The sequence below is a fragment of the Engystomops pustulosus genome, chromosome 3 (assembly GCF_040894005.1).
Source record: "Engystomops pustulosus chromosome 3, aEngPut4.maternal, whole genome shotgun sequence".
Classification (NCBI taxonomy): Eukaryota; Metazoa; Chordata; class Amphibia; order Anura; family Leptodactylidae; genus Engystomops; species Engystomops pustulosus.
In genome coordinates this window covers 106,572,219-106,590,981 of record NC_092413.1, presented here as the reverse complement: position 1 = coordinate 106,590,981, position 18,763 = coordinate 106,572,219, and the positions used below count along the sequence as shown (strand labels likewise).

General features: G+C 39.5%; 1 protein-coding gene across 1 annotated transcript in view; it reads right to left on the bottom strand.

Annotated features, from left to right (window-relative positions):
* Positions 1-17,683, bottom strand: part of FRK (fyn related Src family tyrosine kinase) — an 81,417-nt gene extending 63,734 nt beyond the window's left edge. Inside the window, exon 1 of the mRNA XM_072141743.1 lies at positions 16,770-17,683. Coding sequence (XP_071997844.1) covers positions 16,770-17,152 — 383 coding nt within the window. The 5' untranslated portion in view covers positions 17,153-17,683. The remainder of the gene's footprint in view (positions 1-16,769) is intronic.
* Between the last annotated feature and the right edge of the window lie 1,080 nt (positions 17,684-18,763).

Below are 18,763 nucleotides of genomic sequence, written 5' to 3'. Positions count from 1 at the left end.
TGAGAGATAGTTGACAAGTCTGGTTTTTGTCCAGTTTACAGACTTTAAACTTATCAAAATCGTAGAAAAAATGTCAAGCATGCTTCCATTAGAGGATTTTATGATATCTTCAGATGAAATGCTATAAATGTTTATTAAGTGCAGATCTCACCTTGCAAATCTATGTTTATAGCATGTCGAAAATAGAGGTCTGAGGTGGCATTAAGATAACAAGTCACTTCATTATGAAATAAAGAAATAGCCATATGAGAGTTTAGTAGCTACAAAAATGTAGCAAAGCCTGTAAAGTAGCTCTTGTAGGTCACCGTTGTAACTTCCAGTAACACATATTTATTTCAGAAATGTTGTCTTTTAGTTTGGGGTTTCTGCTGATAAAGCAAATGGTTCTGCTTAAACTAATGCAATCTAAAAACATTTGAAAGATACTTCTAGAAATGAATTGTGGTTTTAACTATGTTTCATTTTTGTCTAAATCGGAAACATGTCTTAGTTTATAATCCAAATGTAAAGCCAAATGTATGCTACATGCATCATAAATGCTACAAATAATGTATTTGTATGTTCACTCCACAGTATAGATTCCTATGATGCTAATAATCTGGGTCAGTCCAGGGAATCCTAGTATCACACAGCTTGAACTAAAGTCAATGTTGGATCATGTAATTCAGTAACTCATTCAGAAAAATTAACCAGTTGATGCAAGCACACATGTCTTTCCAAACTGGCAGTAATGTAACTAGATGCCAATCAGCACCCTCAGACTGTTATTACAGGGTGACGAAAGTTGCCATGGCAGAAGGGGCCTTACAGGGGCCTTGTAGAGCCTCTGAGTAGAGAAGAGATTAAAAATCTAACCCCTAATGGCACTAAATAAATGAAAACAATTTCTTACATAAAGTTTGTTAAAAATGTTAGTGACAAAAGAAAACCATATAATAACCTGTACAGTTCATTGCAAAAGTATTCGGCGCCCTTGCCAGACTTCAGATTGCAAATATGAAGATATAAAATTGTCATTTTTTGGTGAAGAATCAACAAGTGGGATACAATTGTGAAGTGGACAAAGTTAATACTTTGTAAGCCACCTTTAGCTGTGATTACAGTTGTAAGTCGCTTGTGGTATGTCTCTATCAGTTTTGCACACTGAGAGACTGTAATTCTTGCCCATTCTTTTTTGGAAAACAGCTCAAACTCAGTGAGGTTGGAAGGAGAGCATCTGTGAACATCAGTTTTCAGCTCTTTCCACAGATTCTCGATTGGATTCAGGTCTGGACTTTGACTTGGCCATTCTAACACCTGGATACATTTTATTGTGAACCATTCCACTGTAGATTTTACTTTATGTTTGGGATCGTTATCTTCTTGGAAGATACATGTTCATCCCAGTCTCAAGTCTTTTGCACACTCTAACAGGTTTTCTTCCAGAATGGTCCTGCATTTGGCTCCATCCATCCTCCTATTATTTTTAACCATCTTCCTGTCCCTGCTGAAGAAAAGCAGGCCATGCCATGATGCTTTTACCACCATGTGTGACAGTGGGGATGGTGTGTTCAGGGTTATGAGCTATGTTGTTTTTAAGCTAAACATATCGTTTGACATTGTGGCCAAAAAGTTAGATTTTGGTTTCATCTGACCAGGGCACCTTCTTCCACATGTTTGGTGTGTTTCCCAGATCCTTTTTATTAAGGTTTTTCATAACAAAAATAAAGAAACATACAACTCCCCCCTAAAGTTTGTGAAATCTTTTTGTATCCAGTGTCCATAATGTGGTAATTTAAGAGTCTAGCTATTATTTAGGCCTCTCACAGTCAATTAGAAGTTGAGCAGATCCATCTAAATACGTATTGGTGATTTTCCAAAAAATGTGAAAAATGGTACCTAAATTCTGAGCCTCATAACATTCTAGTAAAATATGTGGAATCTTAAAAAATCATGGCAACATAAAGCAGACATTTGGGAAATGTAAGTTGTGAATTTATTTGGGTGATGTGACTATCTGCATCAAAAGTAGAGATTTTAGAACTTTGAAAACAAAGAATTTATCCAAATTTCAACTTCAAAGTTGTGTCCCACTTGTTGTTGATTCTTCAACAAACAAAATTACAATTTTATATCTTTATGTTTGAAGTGTGAAATGTGGAAAAGGCAGAAAAGTGCTAGGGGGCGAATAATTTTGCAAGGCACTATTTACATATTTAGTATCACCATAATTTCAGTGCCATGAATTGCCAGAATTGCAGTTTTTCAGGTCATCTTTTCACAGAAAGGGTTGAAAAAAGTTGAAAAACAGGCTTAATGTACCACAAATATGACACAATTCAAAAAAACAGTGGCAATGTAAAAAACAACCGGTAATAAACTGACGGCCACAGTAAAATGAAAAGGTTATGGGCTTAAGAGGACAACAATTAAAGAAAAATGTAAAGAAATGCTTAGTCATTAAGGCGAAAATAGGTTTAAATCACAGACTGATTATACTTGAAAGTCATCAATATTCATTACTGGGATATTATATGAGTGTTGTTCTGTTAAAATCTAACCTTTATTTGGTACATATTAAAATAAATTGTCCATACAAACACAACAAAATGATTGTAAAAACCCATTGGATATTTTTATCTATAGGATTTAACCACTAGCTCAAAGATGAAGCCTTTATTTCTCAAATTCATCTCTTATTCAGTGATATATGTATTAGAATAGGTGGGTTTTATTCCCTCACATTAATGGGGTATACTAGATTTTGGCCACCAGCCTATGTCTAGATATTCTAATGGGTTCTTTATTGCCGGAGTTGTAACACAAGCTTTTCAAGGAACACTCAAACTGGTGGCATATATGAAATGCAATCCTGAGAGACACCTCTGCCGTGTAAGCTTAAAGGGGTATTCTGGGAATATGAACGTCTGACACAAAAACCCATGATGATATAAATAAATGAATACAACAATACTCAATGTCATTAGTCACAAAACGGAGCTTAAATAATTTGATTTTATGATTTGCAAAATTTATGGCCTCTCTAAAGTAGGTGGAGTTATCACTAAGATGGCCGCCACTAGAAACTACAAGTTCCATGATCCTTTAGTTCTCAGTAACTCCTCCTACCACTTATACTCTGCTCCCAGTGATGATGTAACAGGTTTTCTTGCTTTTTTACCATAGTAATGACGTGTAACTGCCATCATCACAACACCGGCCATACTGAATGCACTGCAACCAACCGCCTACAGCCAAATGTAGTGGTGATCACATGACTGGCCCATGCAGGGGCAGGACATGTGATGTGGACATGTGACCAGCAGCCATCTTCTGTCGGACCGCGCGGAGGAAATTAACAAACTGATTAAAGGGCCAGTAGCATTTTAATTCTCCATTACAGTCTATGTCATCAGCATTATCTGCTAACGGGAGCAAAATTTTAAATAACAACTAATTACATATTAGTTTATATTTTGAGTGCCCATTAGTATATAAATTATGCTTATTCCTGGAATACCCCTTTAAATATGCACAAATCCATCCTCCCTTAGTCCTGAGCCTTCTACTTTGTCCTATAGACAGTTTGAAGCAGAAGGTCCTCCTTCCATCTGACAGGGCCGCACCTGGAGCTGATCGGGCAGAGGTGACATTCAGTTGCTAAGGGAAGCTGTCAGAACATTTCCAGCTGGTTACACTCCCAAATAAAGCATTCCAATCACGATAATAATGTCAATCTACAAACAGCGGATCAGCTGTGCAGCAGTGTGCTGCTTTTTAAAGACAGAGCTTTCTGAATTCAAATACTGCCCCCATAATTAGGTAAAGGGCTCATTGTTTTGCAGGTTATTGCAACCTAGACAAGGATTCTCAGAGTGACAGGGATAAAAATACACACAAGGGTTTTTGTGCATATAGAGAGTGACCTGTTTTCGTATTATTATGACTATACGATCCCCTGCTAAAAAGTGCCCTTGTCTTATAATCTGAAAGTCAGAAGGTTGTAGCAATGCCAGGCCTTCTTACCACTGGCCTGGAGATCGGGAAAAGTACTGACATAGGGTTTCATCTGATCTCAGAAACACACATCCTGCCTTCCCAGGACTGCCCACTGTGGAATCGGACGGGGTAGGGCAGCTGCATGGGAGGGCGGGACGGTGATATATTTTTTTTTTTTTTATGGGCTTATGTTATCATTCCTTTAACAAAAATTTAAACCTCCTGTAAAAAAAATATGGGGGGATTTTGCCATCTTCTAATGCTTATAACTTTTGTCATACTTCAGTGTACGGAGCTGTGGGTGTTGTTATTTTTTGGGACATTTGATGACGTTTTCAATGCTCCGATTTTTTGGACTGTACGACCTTTTGATTACTTTTTATTTCTATTTTTATATTTTTCAAAATGGCAATATGCGGCAAAGGCTTACCGGCTATGGAGAGGGTAAAGCCCGTGATATAAATATAAAAATATATAATGGGGCAGATTTATAAAGCTGTCTGAAAGTCAGAATATTTCTAGTTGCCCATGGCAACCAATCACAGCTCAGCTTTCATTTTACCAGCACTCATGAATATTTTAAAGAAGAACTGTGATTGGTTGCTATGGGTAACTAGAAATATTATGACTTTTAGACAGCTTGATAAATCTGCCCTAATATGTTGATATGTTGGCATAAACCTTTTAAGTGTTACAGGCAGTATGGGTCAAAGAGTTGGAAGTGGCAAAACAAACCGTTTGTTTTTCCCTTTGTAATCGATCGGTTAGTGGGATGGGGTCTAGTATTGATATAACCCTTTCCCTGTCAGGAATTTCTGGAAATGTTGTTGTCTTATTGTTTAAAGCAATTTGTACAATTTTGACCTCTACAAATAAAATGGAAATTACAGCATAAAGAATTATACTTTACCCCATAAAACCAAATCTTTTCTGAAAGCAAACACTTGTCCCATAAAACTGATTCAGAATGCTGACAAAGGCATTTTTAAAATGAGCATAGCATAGGCTACTGAAACCTATCAGCAGCTAAAAGTGGCATTTCTGCTGACAGAATCACTTTAAGTTAAAAAAAATTATTACAAAAATACAGCTAAGCAACTCAAAATAAAGAAAATACTTCTCCATTAAGTGTTACATTTTTTTTTACCAATCTCAAAATTCCTACACTCTCTATAAATAGCAAGTAAAGTTGAAAACCTCTATGAGTATTGTTTCTATTTATCTATACAGTACATAAGTAATTAGTAAAAAGTTATAGGCTTACAATTTAGATTTAATTACAGTTGCAAATATGGGTGTAATTCAGAACTGTTAGGGTGTGTGTTCACTATAACCAATTAGGCTTCATCTGCAATATTTACTCATTCCAATAATAGAAACTGTTTGTAGACTAGGATTACATAAGTATCCTTTATAATTTCAGACATTGTGAGAATAGTATCCTCATAAGCAGTTTTTAGACAGGTTTAAAGACATATTATAATCCATGACATAATAGGTGTGCAACTGTTGATGATCACTTTTATGTAACTTGTGTCTGGTATCATACAATATAATATTCATGTAAAATAATATCTCACTTTCATGTATTGACCTGGTGACTATCAAATTTGAGTTATTGAAGTATTTTGTTAGTAAATAAAAGGGTTTGTCACATGACCTTATTAGTATGGCGTCTGCTGGTGCTCCGTAACATACTTACCATTCCCACACAACTCCCATAGTACTGCTTCCTGACACCCTCCACCACCCTCCTGTGTGTCTCCAGACACCACAGGAAACACAGGAGAGGCTGTGCTGCCAATAGTTGGTTGAATGGCCTCCCTTTTACCGTAGTTTCTTGTCTTGTGAGACATAGGAACTGGATTTTGGCTCGGATTGGATGCAGTGCTTCCACAATGGTGGAGGTACAGAGAGTGGTTTACTGCTGTTTTATACTGTCACCAGACCCTTTTAGGACTAATTTTAGAGACCCTTAAAGTTAACTGGTTACATTACAGTGGGGTTAAAATACCAAGATGGGAGCTGTTAAAAAATGAATGTTACATTATGAGCAGAAGCAGTGTTACCCCTCATGCACATACTATGAACTTCTGGTTTTGAAGGTTTGTTGAAAGGTTATATAATTTTTAAATAAGTAAAAGCTAATTTTGTTGAGCCTGCTACAGCATTCACTCTTTAAGCAAGTTCTTGGCACAGGCTTTTTGTTCCCTTGTCTGTAGTTAGAGAGTAGGAGTCACATGAGGATAAAACATTGCATATATGGAACATTTACAAATCTGTGACCAGATGACCTGCCAGGTGATGTGTTTGCAATATAATATCCACAGTGCTTTTTACATTATTTTAACACTATGGAGGATAGAATAGAATTACTGTAGGAAAATTACTCAAACTAAAATAATTTAATTATTTCACCTAAACTGTCTTCACACACAATCCTAAGGACTAGAAATGAGCGGACCTGCCGCTCCCATTTGAATCGGCCACACAACCTAGCCTTTGTGGTAATAGCATATAGGGATCCTATACTGTGGTATGTTTCCCTTACAATTACTTATTTGGTTATAACCATTAAAAGGATTGTCCAGTCACAACAAGTTATCCCATATACACTACTGTGACATCCATGGATCACATGATAGATGGACCATTGTACCGAAAATGAATGGAGGTCAAGCATGCGCTGAACAGCCCAACTCTCACTCTCTATGGCACTGATGGAAATAACTTATTGCTATCTTGCCTATCTCCATCAATGCCATAGAAAGAGACTGCAGAAAAAAAGAAGCAGTTGCATGTGTGACCAGCTGTTTAATTCATTTTGGGGTATCACTGACACCTTCTTGTGATCCTTGGGTTTGCCACCACTGGTAACTCCATCAATCAGCAAGTTATCCTATGTCCTGTTAAAAGATGAAAATGTGTTGTGACTGGACAATAGAGATGCATGGATGCCAGAATTTCTAATTCAATATCGATATCGTTACAAAGTGTAGTATCATGATTCTCAATACAAAAATAACACTTTGGCAAAATAAGAAATAATACGCAGCTCTGTATGGTCATCGTCCTAGCATACCAACAGAAGGAAATGCAGCTCTGTTGAGATAATTAAGCCTCATGCACAGAAATGTATAAAGGAATATGTGCCCTCTGTTTTTTTAGTGGCTAGCACACTGGGAAAAGGTCCTATTCCTGTATCATGAAAAGATAAAATAGAAAAAGACTGCTAACTGGTTGCAATCGAAGCAAATATGAATGATCCAGATCTCCTGGATGAAAACCTCTTCCAGAGTGCTATGGACCTCAGACTGGGCCGAAGGTTCATATTCCAACAAGACAATCACCCTGAATCTGGCGCTCCTGCACTGCCCCGACAGAGTGCACCACTTTTTTTGTGCACCTTTAACATGGGCCGTGCGACACAATTCTGTTGGACTTTGCATGCTTATTCTGGCTCTCGGTCCGACTGAGCACTGGAATGCCCCCTTCTGTGCAGAAATTTGTGTCGCATGAAGAATAGTGCAGCATGTGCCACAAAGTGTTGTGTGTGTCACTTCTGTGGAATGGAAAGTCTGATTGAAAAGTAGCGCAAATTTGTTCCATTAAACAGAGAGAAAAAAATAGTTTAAGCACTATTGTAATGTGGAGGCTACACCAGATTATTGAAGACCTAGCACAATCTGCAGATTAGTGAGGCAAACAACATGAAGTGCTGTTTTCCTCAATAATGATAAATCTGGGCCATTGTGGGAGGGGGCTGTTGACCTCTCCCACCCGCCACTGGATCAGTTTAGGATTTTGGTACTTACACACAATGGAACAAGCTGGAGAGGATGGAGAGAGTGCAGTGCAGAGTACACTACACATTTATTAGTTTTAAAACCTTAAATTTCTGATATCCAACCACTTGATGGGGGAAAGTACTGAAAAAAGTGCTCCCATACTGGACAACCCCTTTTGCAAGAGTGGCCTCTCACAATGCTGGTATGTCTTACAATCCAAATAGTCCAAACAAACAAAAGGTTCTTTCAGCATCTTTTTACCGATGACTTCTTAGGATATATTATGAATCCTCTTAGTATAGACCAATCCAGAGTGTTTTTGTACTATTTTGTGCAACTTTTTCACTCTTCACTAAGCATAGCTCTACAGTATATATTATCTAGGGCCTGTGCTTGGTATTGCAAGCTTTATTTACTTGAATAGGTCATAAGAGGTGATGAGATTGGACTGTTGTAACAAACAGCAGGTTGTGGACCCACTATGTCGTCTAACCAGTTTAGGTTTGAGATGATCTGAAGGGATCCAAATATGTCCCTATTGGTATTAACCCTTAAAAAGAAGCTTTCACCATCTTACACATGTGGAGATGAACATATAACACTGAAGGGGCACTTTTAATTTTTATTCTACTCCCCACCCCCCCATGGTTTCTGGGATAAAGTAAAGATATCTGAGCATTATAACCCTCTACACCAAGGGTGTCAAGCACAAGGCCAGTGGCCCAAACCGGCCCATGGCTTTGTGTTATCTGACCCGGCTTTGGCTCCCTGCCACTATGCTGCGCTCGTTGGGCACCAGAGCAGTAGACAATCTTCTATGACACCAAGCAGAGTGATAAAGACAACTAGGAACAGACAACTTGGGAGAAGGTACTTAAGCGGATACTGAGGAAGGCAAGCCCCAATCACTAGCATATCATAACTGCTTCCAAAAGCTAATTGGAAGGGTGGGACCTATACTGATCTAATATTTGTTACATATCTTCAAAATAAGTGATCAATGTTTAAGTCTTTGTCCTATTATGATACACAGGCTGCCAGACATGGCCCTCTCCTCTGTCAGCAGATGAGGTAGAAATTTCAGCAGGTCAAATAAGGCAAGATGTGGAGAAAAAGGAAGGAGATAATTACTTAGCTACTTTATACAGTAGATTATTATTTATTTTCAACATTAGAATCAAAGATTTCACTTGATGCAACTGTACCCTAATAATTTCTTAACAGTACACTACTATACATACAGCAGCACAGAGCATTTACTTAGCCCACTAGTAATTTTGGTGTGAACTTTTGACCTTGATGTCCAATCCTGTTAGGAATACTGGCTTGTAGACACATTTCCCTTTCCTTTCAAATTACTGATTGTAGGAAACGTCCCTACAGTTGGGGGCAGTCATTTAGGGTAGGTGTTAAGTAGGACAGTTTTGTAGGTTTAAGTGCTAGGGTTCACTACCCCTTCCCATCCTGTCCTAACATATGGTCTGGATAAGGGAGCAATCTTCTTAAAAAGGTGATATCTAGGAGACGTTTCACATGTGTACATCATGGTAGAAAGTCAACTTGGTTTGTAGCATTATTTAGATGCTTTATATCATTGTAAAAATCTCATCGTAAAAAGGCTACATCTATAATCCGTACCTTTGACATCAAAATACCAATTCATTTAGTACTAGCAATGTAAACATAGCAGAAATGCAATGGCTCCATATAGTTCATACATGTAATAAACTAGCTCTTTTGCACTGTAACTGATAATGCCATTATGATTCCAATATCCAAATACGTTCACATCCTGTCACTGAAATGTGTCAAACAGGTGTCCCATGATTAGAAGAGATCACCTATAAACAGGATGATCAGTAGAGGCCATACTACTAAGGCTCCGATCAGGAGGCTGAGGGTCCTGATTCCCCAAAGTAATAAAATGACAGTCAAGCATGCACAATTACACCAGATCAATTCTCTGGTAATCCTTCAGACAATGAGACACATTTATCAATCTAATTACAACAGAATTATTTTGTACATTGCAACAAAACTGTCTGTGCAGTTCAAAGGTTTAAGACAGGTTTAGACTTTAAAGAAGACCTGTGAGGTTGATATGGGACTAACTACATGAATATATGGACGTGAGGAGTAGGGTCCTAAATCGACCTTTCTTAATTCTTTAAGTGTTGAAAAATAAAAAAAATAAATGTGTATTCTTACCTAGACGCGAGTCTGATAAGACACAGCAGCCGCACATTTGAAGATCCTGCGTTGGTGCCTCCTCTCACGGCGCAGCAGGTGAAACCATGATAAGATGATAACCATGATGAGACCTCCACAGATCATGAAAACGAGGGGTCCAATGTAGTCCCACGTACCTCAGTCGGACCCCTTGCTGCTTCATCAGAGTAATGGAACAGACGGCAGCTTTCTTCTCCATTAATCTTTATGGAGCTGACAGAAAATGCAGAGAGGACTCCATCTGACCCCTCGTTTTAAAGATTTGTGGATTTCTCATCATTGAGACCCCCACTGATCAGCAAACTACACCAGATTTTTCATCCAGCATCAGACACAGTAATAAATCTGGTGCAGCATAAGATTCTCTAGTGTAATTGCGCAATTTCTTACTTTGAACACTGTTGATAAAGGTGCCCCAAAGTCTACAGAACATCTCTGTTGACTATGTTGCTTATTTGAATTATTGTCCCTTCAAGATACACTCACCGGCCACTTTATTAGGTACACCTGTCCAACTGATCGTTAACACTTAATTTCTAATCAGCCAATCACATGGCAGCAGCTCAGTGCATTTAGGCATGTAGACATGGTCAAGACAATCTCCTGCAGTTCAAACGGAGCATCAGTATGGGGAAGAAAGGTGATTTGAGTGCCTTTGAATGTGGCATGGTTGTTGGTGCCAGAAGGGCTGGTCTGAGTATTTTAGAAACTGCTGATCTACTGGGATTTTCACGCACAACCATCTCTAGGGTTTACAGAGAATGGTCCGAAAAAGAAAAAACATCCAGTGGGCGGCAGTTCTGTGGGCGGAAATGCCTTGTTGATGCCAGAGGTCAGAGGAGAATGGGCAGACTGGTTCGAGCTGATAGAAAGGCAACAGTGACTCAAATCGCCACCCGTTACAACCAAGGTAGGCAGAAGAGCACAGTACGTCGAACTTTGAGGCAGATGGGCTACAGCAGCAGAAGACCACACCGGGTGCCACTCCTTTCAGCTAAGAACAGGAAACTGAGGCTACAATTTGCACAAGCTCATCGAAATTGGACAGTAGAAGATTGGAAAAACGTTGCCTGGTCTGATGAGTCTCGATTTCTGCTGCGACATTCGGATGGTAGGGTCAGAATTTGGCGTCATCAACATGAAAGCATGGATCCATCCTGCCTTGTATCAACGTTTCAGGCTGGTGGTGGTGGTGTCATGGTGTGGGGAATATTTTCTTGGCACTCTTTGGGCCCCTTGGTACCAATTGAGCATTGTTGCAACGCCACAGCCTACCTGAGTATTGTTGCTGACCATGTCCATTCCTTTATGACCACAATGTACCCAACATCTGATGGCTACTTTCAGCAGGATAATGCGCCATGTCATAAAGCTGGAATCATCTCAGGCTGGTTTCTTGAACATGACAATGAGTTCACTGTACTCAAATGGCCTCCACAGTCACCAGATCTCAATCCAATAGAGCATCTTTGGGATGTGGTGGAACGGGAGATTCGCATCATGGATGTGCAGCCGACAAATCTGCGCAACTGTGTGATGCCATCATGTCAATATGGACCAAAATCTCTGAGGAATGCTTCCAGCACCTTGTTGAATCTATGCCACGAAGAATTGAGGCAGTTCTGAAGGCAAAAGGGGGTCCAACCCGTTACTAGCATGGTGTACCTAATAAAGTGGCCGGTGAGTGTATATAACAGGCATCTGAACCAAAATTGAAAGAGCATTATAAGAACTCCCAAAGGCAAGTGCATACAATTTTTTTTATATCATTTAACATTTCAGACCAATGGGTATCCTTCTTTTCAAATAAAAAAAACTTTTACAGTTTTTACTAGTTCTTCCTGGAGCTTCATCTTGGACCTTTGTCATACCTTATGACTCATGAAAGGACATGAACTCTGCTCTTCTTTTAGTATCATGTGACAGAATGAATTCCTACTTCTCCTAGCCTCAGCTACAGACTCGCAGTCTGCTTTCTAGAAGTATTAAAAGGGATATTATTATTTTAAACAATTATTGAATATCCACAAGATATCTGATGCAGATCCCACCCATAGATGTGAATGGAGAGAGAGAGGCACATGCATGGCCACCATTGCATTTATATCAGTCTTAAAACGTCTGTCAAATGAATGCTGTTCTAAAAATAACTATGGGTCCCTTTGGTGGGACACCCCTCTGGTGTAACATTACCCTGTGGATATAAACACAAACCAGGCGGGGTAGGCACAGCTTAATAATTCATATGTTTAACAGGTCCACACAACAAAAATAACCAAAATAAACACTAAGAAAAAGCAGTGTGCCAATGGACCAAAAAATAGTATAATCTTAATTAATTCATGAAAAGACATATATACACAACATTTAAAATCAATTAAAAGTACACAAGTACTCAAAAAGACACAGGATGGATTAAGTACAATGACCTTACTCCTATCCACCACCCCTGACCAACAGTGTTATAGCAGCTGTGTAAATGGTAAATACCTAATAAGTAGTGGTATAGGTGGCCAAAGTCACAATGATGTGAACAATTGTATGGATATAATACTCCAGTAAATAAATTCTTGCCAAGACCCAATGACTCCAATGTAATAAATATAACATGTAAACACATAAGAATAAAGTGCCAGTGCAATAGTGCAATTACCCTGTGGATATGCCATAAATGTCAAGCGTCAACACTTTAAGTAGGAAATTGATGCCAGTGACTTTGTAGGTTTGAATGGATTAGTCAGGTATTTTCTATAACAAAAATAAAGATTGCAAATATTGTAAAATCTTATTTTTTCCACATGACCCAGCATTTCCTATCTCTTCCTGCTCACCAGTCACATGCTGTATACATGGTAACCCCACCTGATAATACATAGCATGCCTTTATCATCCATCCCATACAGCAAAGGAGATTGTTGCACATAAATGTAAATGCAACCAATTAGTGGACATTACTGGAAATGCATGTTCCTGCCCATTCTTCCATGTAAAAAGGCTCTTACTGTTGACAGTATTGACAGTGTGGCAGATCCTTTAACCAGTTAGGGTATAACAATTTTTGTACACAAAAAAACTGGCAGGTCACAATAAAATCTGTAAAACACCATAGTATTTACTAAATATCGCCATGCAGTGTCTTCCCAATTATGTAAGTAAGTTCTTTCATATACCATCGTCCATAATCATTATCGAATTGAAGTATCACATCGAACAGGCAGCCACTTGACAAATGAGATGTAGTCTGTAGATAATTGTAAAGATGTGCATTAGGATATTAATAATCTGCATGCAATGGATGTGTGAGAGGAGCAAATCTTGTTAAGAAGGACTTGGATGGACTTTAAGATCAGAGATTAAAGCTTCATGCACACAAGAGTTTTTGTGGTTGTAATTAGCTCACAGCCATCACCATGTTATGACCGAGACGGGGAGCCACACCACAAAAGATAGGGCAGGTCCATTTCCAGACAAAATTTGCAGTGCAGTCGTGCATCTCCATCCAGCCGAAATCATTTTTGCACATGGACATGTGCATGTAGCCTAAGGGTGGCTTCACACTTGCCAAGTTTGGTCCATGCACTAAGGACCATTCATACACTAAGGTCCTGCATCACCGACCAAACACAGCCTGGTGATGGGACTTTGAGCACCATATTGATGGCATGGCAATCAAGCTTTCTTGACAGATAGGAGCTGACACTGTAATCATAAGTTTCAGCAATGCTATTTAGTGGGGAAACGGGAACTCCATACATCATATATCAATATGGTGCTCAAGGTCCCATCCCGGGAGTGGGTTCGATCTGTGAAGCAGGACCTTGGACCAGCAAGTGTGAAGCTGCATTAAAGGGGTATTCTCTTTACAGCAAATTAATGTAATTTTTTTATTATAAAAAGTTATACAATTTTCCAATATACTGTATCAATTCCTTACAGTTTTCTACATCTCTGCTTGCTGTCATTCTATAGAAAGCTTCTATGTTTACTACTAGTGGACAGAAATCTGACCATGGTCACTCAGTTGCACGGCTGTGATACAATGAGCTGTGCAAATGTGTGACCATGGTCAGATATTTTGTCCACTAGTAGTAAACATAGGATCTTTCCATAGAATGACAGCAAGCAGACATGTAGAAATCTGTGAAGAATCGATACAAAAAAGTATATTGGAATATTATATTACTTTTTATAATAAAAACAATAAAATTAATTTGCTGTAATGAGAATAACAGAAAGATTTAAAACCGCTGCTTCTATGGGTATTTTCAAGTCATTGGTGTGACCTTATTTACAGTATGCTGTTCAGTTATGGCTAGTAGTTCCTAGAAAGGATGTTTAAGAGTTTCAAAAAGTGGAGGAAAGCCACAAAAGTGCTTAGTGGCACGGGCAATCTTAATAAGGGGGAAGATTATCATTATACCATTTACATAGTTGATTTTATCATTTTTGATATTGAACGTAAAAAATCTACTTTTCATCACAAAAACAAAGTTGTGTGACAGGTGGCAAGGCCTTGTTGGAAAATGTTAATGGAGAACCACTCCTCCCTTCTTAACATAAAATTCTATTTAAAAAGTAAAAGGGGTTATCCGGGTCTAAAAAATTACTGAGGGCCGGGCTGGGGAGGGCTATTTAAAAATAATAAACATGTACTTACCTTGTCCGGTGCCGCCGATGTCCCTCGCCGTGGTCCGTCTCCTCTGCGCGCTGGTTTCATTACAAGGGCGCACAGGGAGCTTCCGGCCGGCTGGGAGCTCCCATCTGACACCATCTCTCAGCGCTTACAACGCTGAGAGATAGTGACGGATGGGAGGAGCCGGCCACACCGCGGACCGGAAGCTCCCTGTGCGCGGTTTCTGTGCCTCTGTAAACAAACAGGGGCACGGATCGAAGGGACCGCGACGCGGGACATTGGTGGCGCCAGACGAGGTAAGTACATGTTTATTATTTGTAAGGCCTCTTGCACACTAGCGTTGCGTTTCACGTCAGGGTGCAATGCGTGAAAAACTGACGTTTTGGCTGCGTTTTTGTTCCATTTTTCCTTGGAGTAATTTGCGTTTTTTTTGCGTTTTCGGCGCATTTTTGACGCGCGATTCAATGGGAGACTCGAGCATATTTCAAAGGGACAATGGTTTGGGATTAAAATATGTTATTTAATTGAAAAATAATGTCTTCTGATAATTTGCAAACATCGGCGATCTATTCTTCACTGTTCCGCGCGTATATTATCTCCCGACAATTTAGCAGATGTGAAGAACAGTGAAGAATAGAATAAAATCATTGTACACAGTGAACACAGTGAACACAGGATCATTTAAGATAAAAACACAGTGCAGAACACAGTGCAGAATAGATTACAGATGTTCGGCACATCTGCTTACTTGTCGGGAGATACGCGCGGAACGGCGCGAACAAAATAGCATGTGAAGAACAATATATATGTGTGTGAAGAACAAATTGCAGATGTTTAAATACATCTGCAATGTGTTCTTCACACATATATATTGTTCTTCACATGCTATTTTGTTCGCACCGTTCCGCGCGTATCTCCCGACAAGTAAGCAGATGTGCCGAACATCTGTAATCTATTCTGCACTGTGTTCTGCACTGTGTTTTTATCTTAAATGATCCTGTGGTCACTGTGTTCACTGTGTACAATGATTTTATTCTATTCTTCACTGTTCTTCATTGTGTTTTTTTAATTAAATGCTCGATCGCGAGCAGGGGAAATACTGTTATTCTGGTCACCTAGCAACCCTTACGTTTAAAACGCATTGCACTCGCATTGCACTTGCAATGATTGCGAGTGCAATGCGTTCTTGATGCATCTCCATAGACTTGAATGGGGCGTGAAAAACGCGCGTGACCCGCAAAAATAGAGCATGCTGCGATTTTGACGCGCGTGCAAACGAACGCAAGCACGCGCGTTAAAAACCACGCTAATGGAGAAAGACCCATTGAATACAATGGGACAGAGTGCAATGCGAGTTCTGAGCGTCAAATGCACGCGCAGAACTCGCGCGTGAAAAACGCCAGTGGAGAAGGGGCCTAAATAGCCCGCCCCAGCCCGGACATAAGAAATTTTTAAAACCCGGATAACCCCTTAAAGGGTTCCCCAGGAATTCCTTTAAAAGGTTTGATCAGTACAACAGCTGGTCAGTAGAAGGAAGAAAGGACTCTGCCCTACTTTGTTGTTTACACAGATATAGCAGGAAGTTTGCACTGGGTATTTAAAGGGATATTCCCATCTTAGATATTTATGGAATGCATAAGTTATATGCCAAAAAAATCTTAGGTTTTGTGGACCCCCAGTGTGCTTAGTCGCTTAACCGGAAGTAAACCTACACAGGTGAACAGAGAGCCACACACGCACCTTCCCATTTACAGTGGCCATATCTGCAGGCAGGATTGTAGGAAAGAAAACACAGTCAGGGAAATAGAAGACAGATCCTACAGATTGTACCTACGCGAACATGTATGGCATATTTTGTAGGTATACAGTGTATTTTGAAGACACATTACCTAATAATGATCTATCCTTTGTATTGGTCATTAGTAGTTGACCAGTGGGGGTGTGACAGCCATACCCCCACCAACCATTTCTGCGTAACAATGCCATCAAGTACCTCCTTTAATATGTTAAACAATCTTTTCATCATTTAGGGGATCCCAAAAACCTCACTGTTCTAAAATTACCTGAATCCCTATAATAGAATAAAACAAATATATATTTTTATACAATTAAACACTTAGTATGAATTGTTTTTTACTTACGGTTTAGATTCAACAGTGTTTTCTGAAGCCACATAGTTTGCTGGAACAAATCCTTCCAACTTTCCTCGAGGTTTCAAAGCTCTAGCTTTCCACCAACTCTCCTGAGTAAAATCTAAGATATACAGTTTGTCCCCGGCTTTAATACTCAGTTCCTCACTTGTGCGAGCGTCATAATTGTATAAAGCCACATAGATATCTACATTGCTGGGACGTTTGGTGTTATTTAAGATTGTGTCTAGAGGCACAGAGTTCTGTGAGTCATCATGCAGTGCAGCAATGTTTTCAAAAGTAAGATCCCTTTTGGTTTCTTTACCATCTTCATTGTCCGAGGACTTATTACACTGAAAGCAACAACACAAATACTTCCTGCAGCTATTCCCCATAGTCACAGTTAAAGTTTCTTACTACTAGTACTCAGATCAAGATTCTGTACAGATCCTTCTTCCTTGTCATTTCGCTGATTTTGTACTATAAGTAAAATGTCTTGTCTCTGTAAAGTCTTCTATACAAATCCATTAATATGCCAAATAATCCTGACAGCAAAGCTTATGGAAAAGGAAAGAAGCATGTAGATGAACCTGGATCTCCACAGCTGCTGAGTTTCCTGATTCCTTCTGCATTTCACATTGAATGAAGCACACCTTGCTGAATTCTGTATCCAGGTTCACTAGAATATCTTGGCACCTTACTTCCTGGTTAAGGTACGCTTGTTTCTTTTAGCAAGGGCCGCCCACTGTACAAAGTCAATTTTTCTTGTTCGTGTAGGTTCACCAGGAAAAGTAAAGCAAGACAACCAGCATTGCTAGTAGAGATGATTTCTCTGTAGACACTTTTCCAGTAACTCAAGTAAGACAATTCTGAATGACTCGCTAGGCAGTTTATGCAAATGAGTTGCAGGTTTCAATGTAGTAGCTGTGTTTACCTTAACCTGTCACAAAGGAGGCTATGAAGGTGGAACTCCCTGGAATGTGACATCATTATATAACCACACAACAAGAGTCTATGTGAAAAGGACAGAGGTGCAGGTGCTGTGATTGAAGCAGGCACCTTTTCTAACTTCAAATAAAGGCTGATGCCTATACTCCTTTACCTGATATATGAAAGATGAGCTTTTCATGTTTGTGGCCCTATGACAAATTGTGTAACCTGTCAAAAATTCAGACTGGGTAAACTTATGTTAGACCATCTAAAATTGTGTCAGGTTAACTAGCCTTAACGTTACTAGATTTTAGTGTCTCTTTAGACTTTTATATAATTCTGGCACATTTAGCCTCTTAAATTTCCACAGTATTTAACAAATATATTAAAAGTTTATTCCTGCTTTTAACAAAATGACAAGTTCTAATCCACAGATTAATGTGCAATTCCCTGGTCGGCAGCACATAACTGAGGTCGGTTTGAGATGGACAGCGCACTGGCTGTTTTTCACAAATCGACCACAATTTAGACAGTCTGGGGGATATTTATCATACGGCGGCACTTGTGTGGCAGCTCATGATAGCCCCGCTGATGCTTTTTCGCAGCACCATACATGTATCCGGAGGGATGCTGCGCAGCGATTATTTCGATGCTAGGCCCTGCCTGGCGAGGAAATACAATCACCCGAATGCCGAGTGCCAGCTGCAGCGAATGCGCAGGGACAGTAACGCCCTGCGCCACCCCACTCCCGGCCAGCCGCCCTTGGCTTGGCCGGCCGTACCCCCCATCCTCTTCACACTCCACTGGTGTGAAGATGGCGACAGCTAAATAATCACAAGTTAGCAATAAGTAGGCAATTAGCAATAAGCTAGCATTTGCGATTATTTCAGGCCTTCTACGCCATTGACGTGGCGCAGAGGCCCTATTAACTATTGCTCCTTTTACTCCATATATCATAGTGATATTTGATGCAAAAGTCCTATTCACAAAATCCTATGTACTGTACACATTGCAACTGTTTTTAGTGCATAAATTGGCAAGTGTTATGAATTATAAAATCAGTCATGTTTTTATTT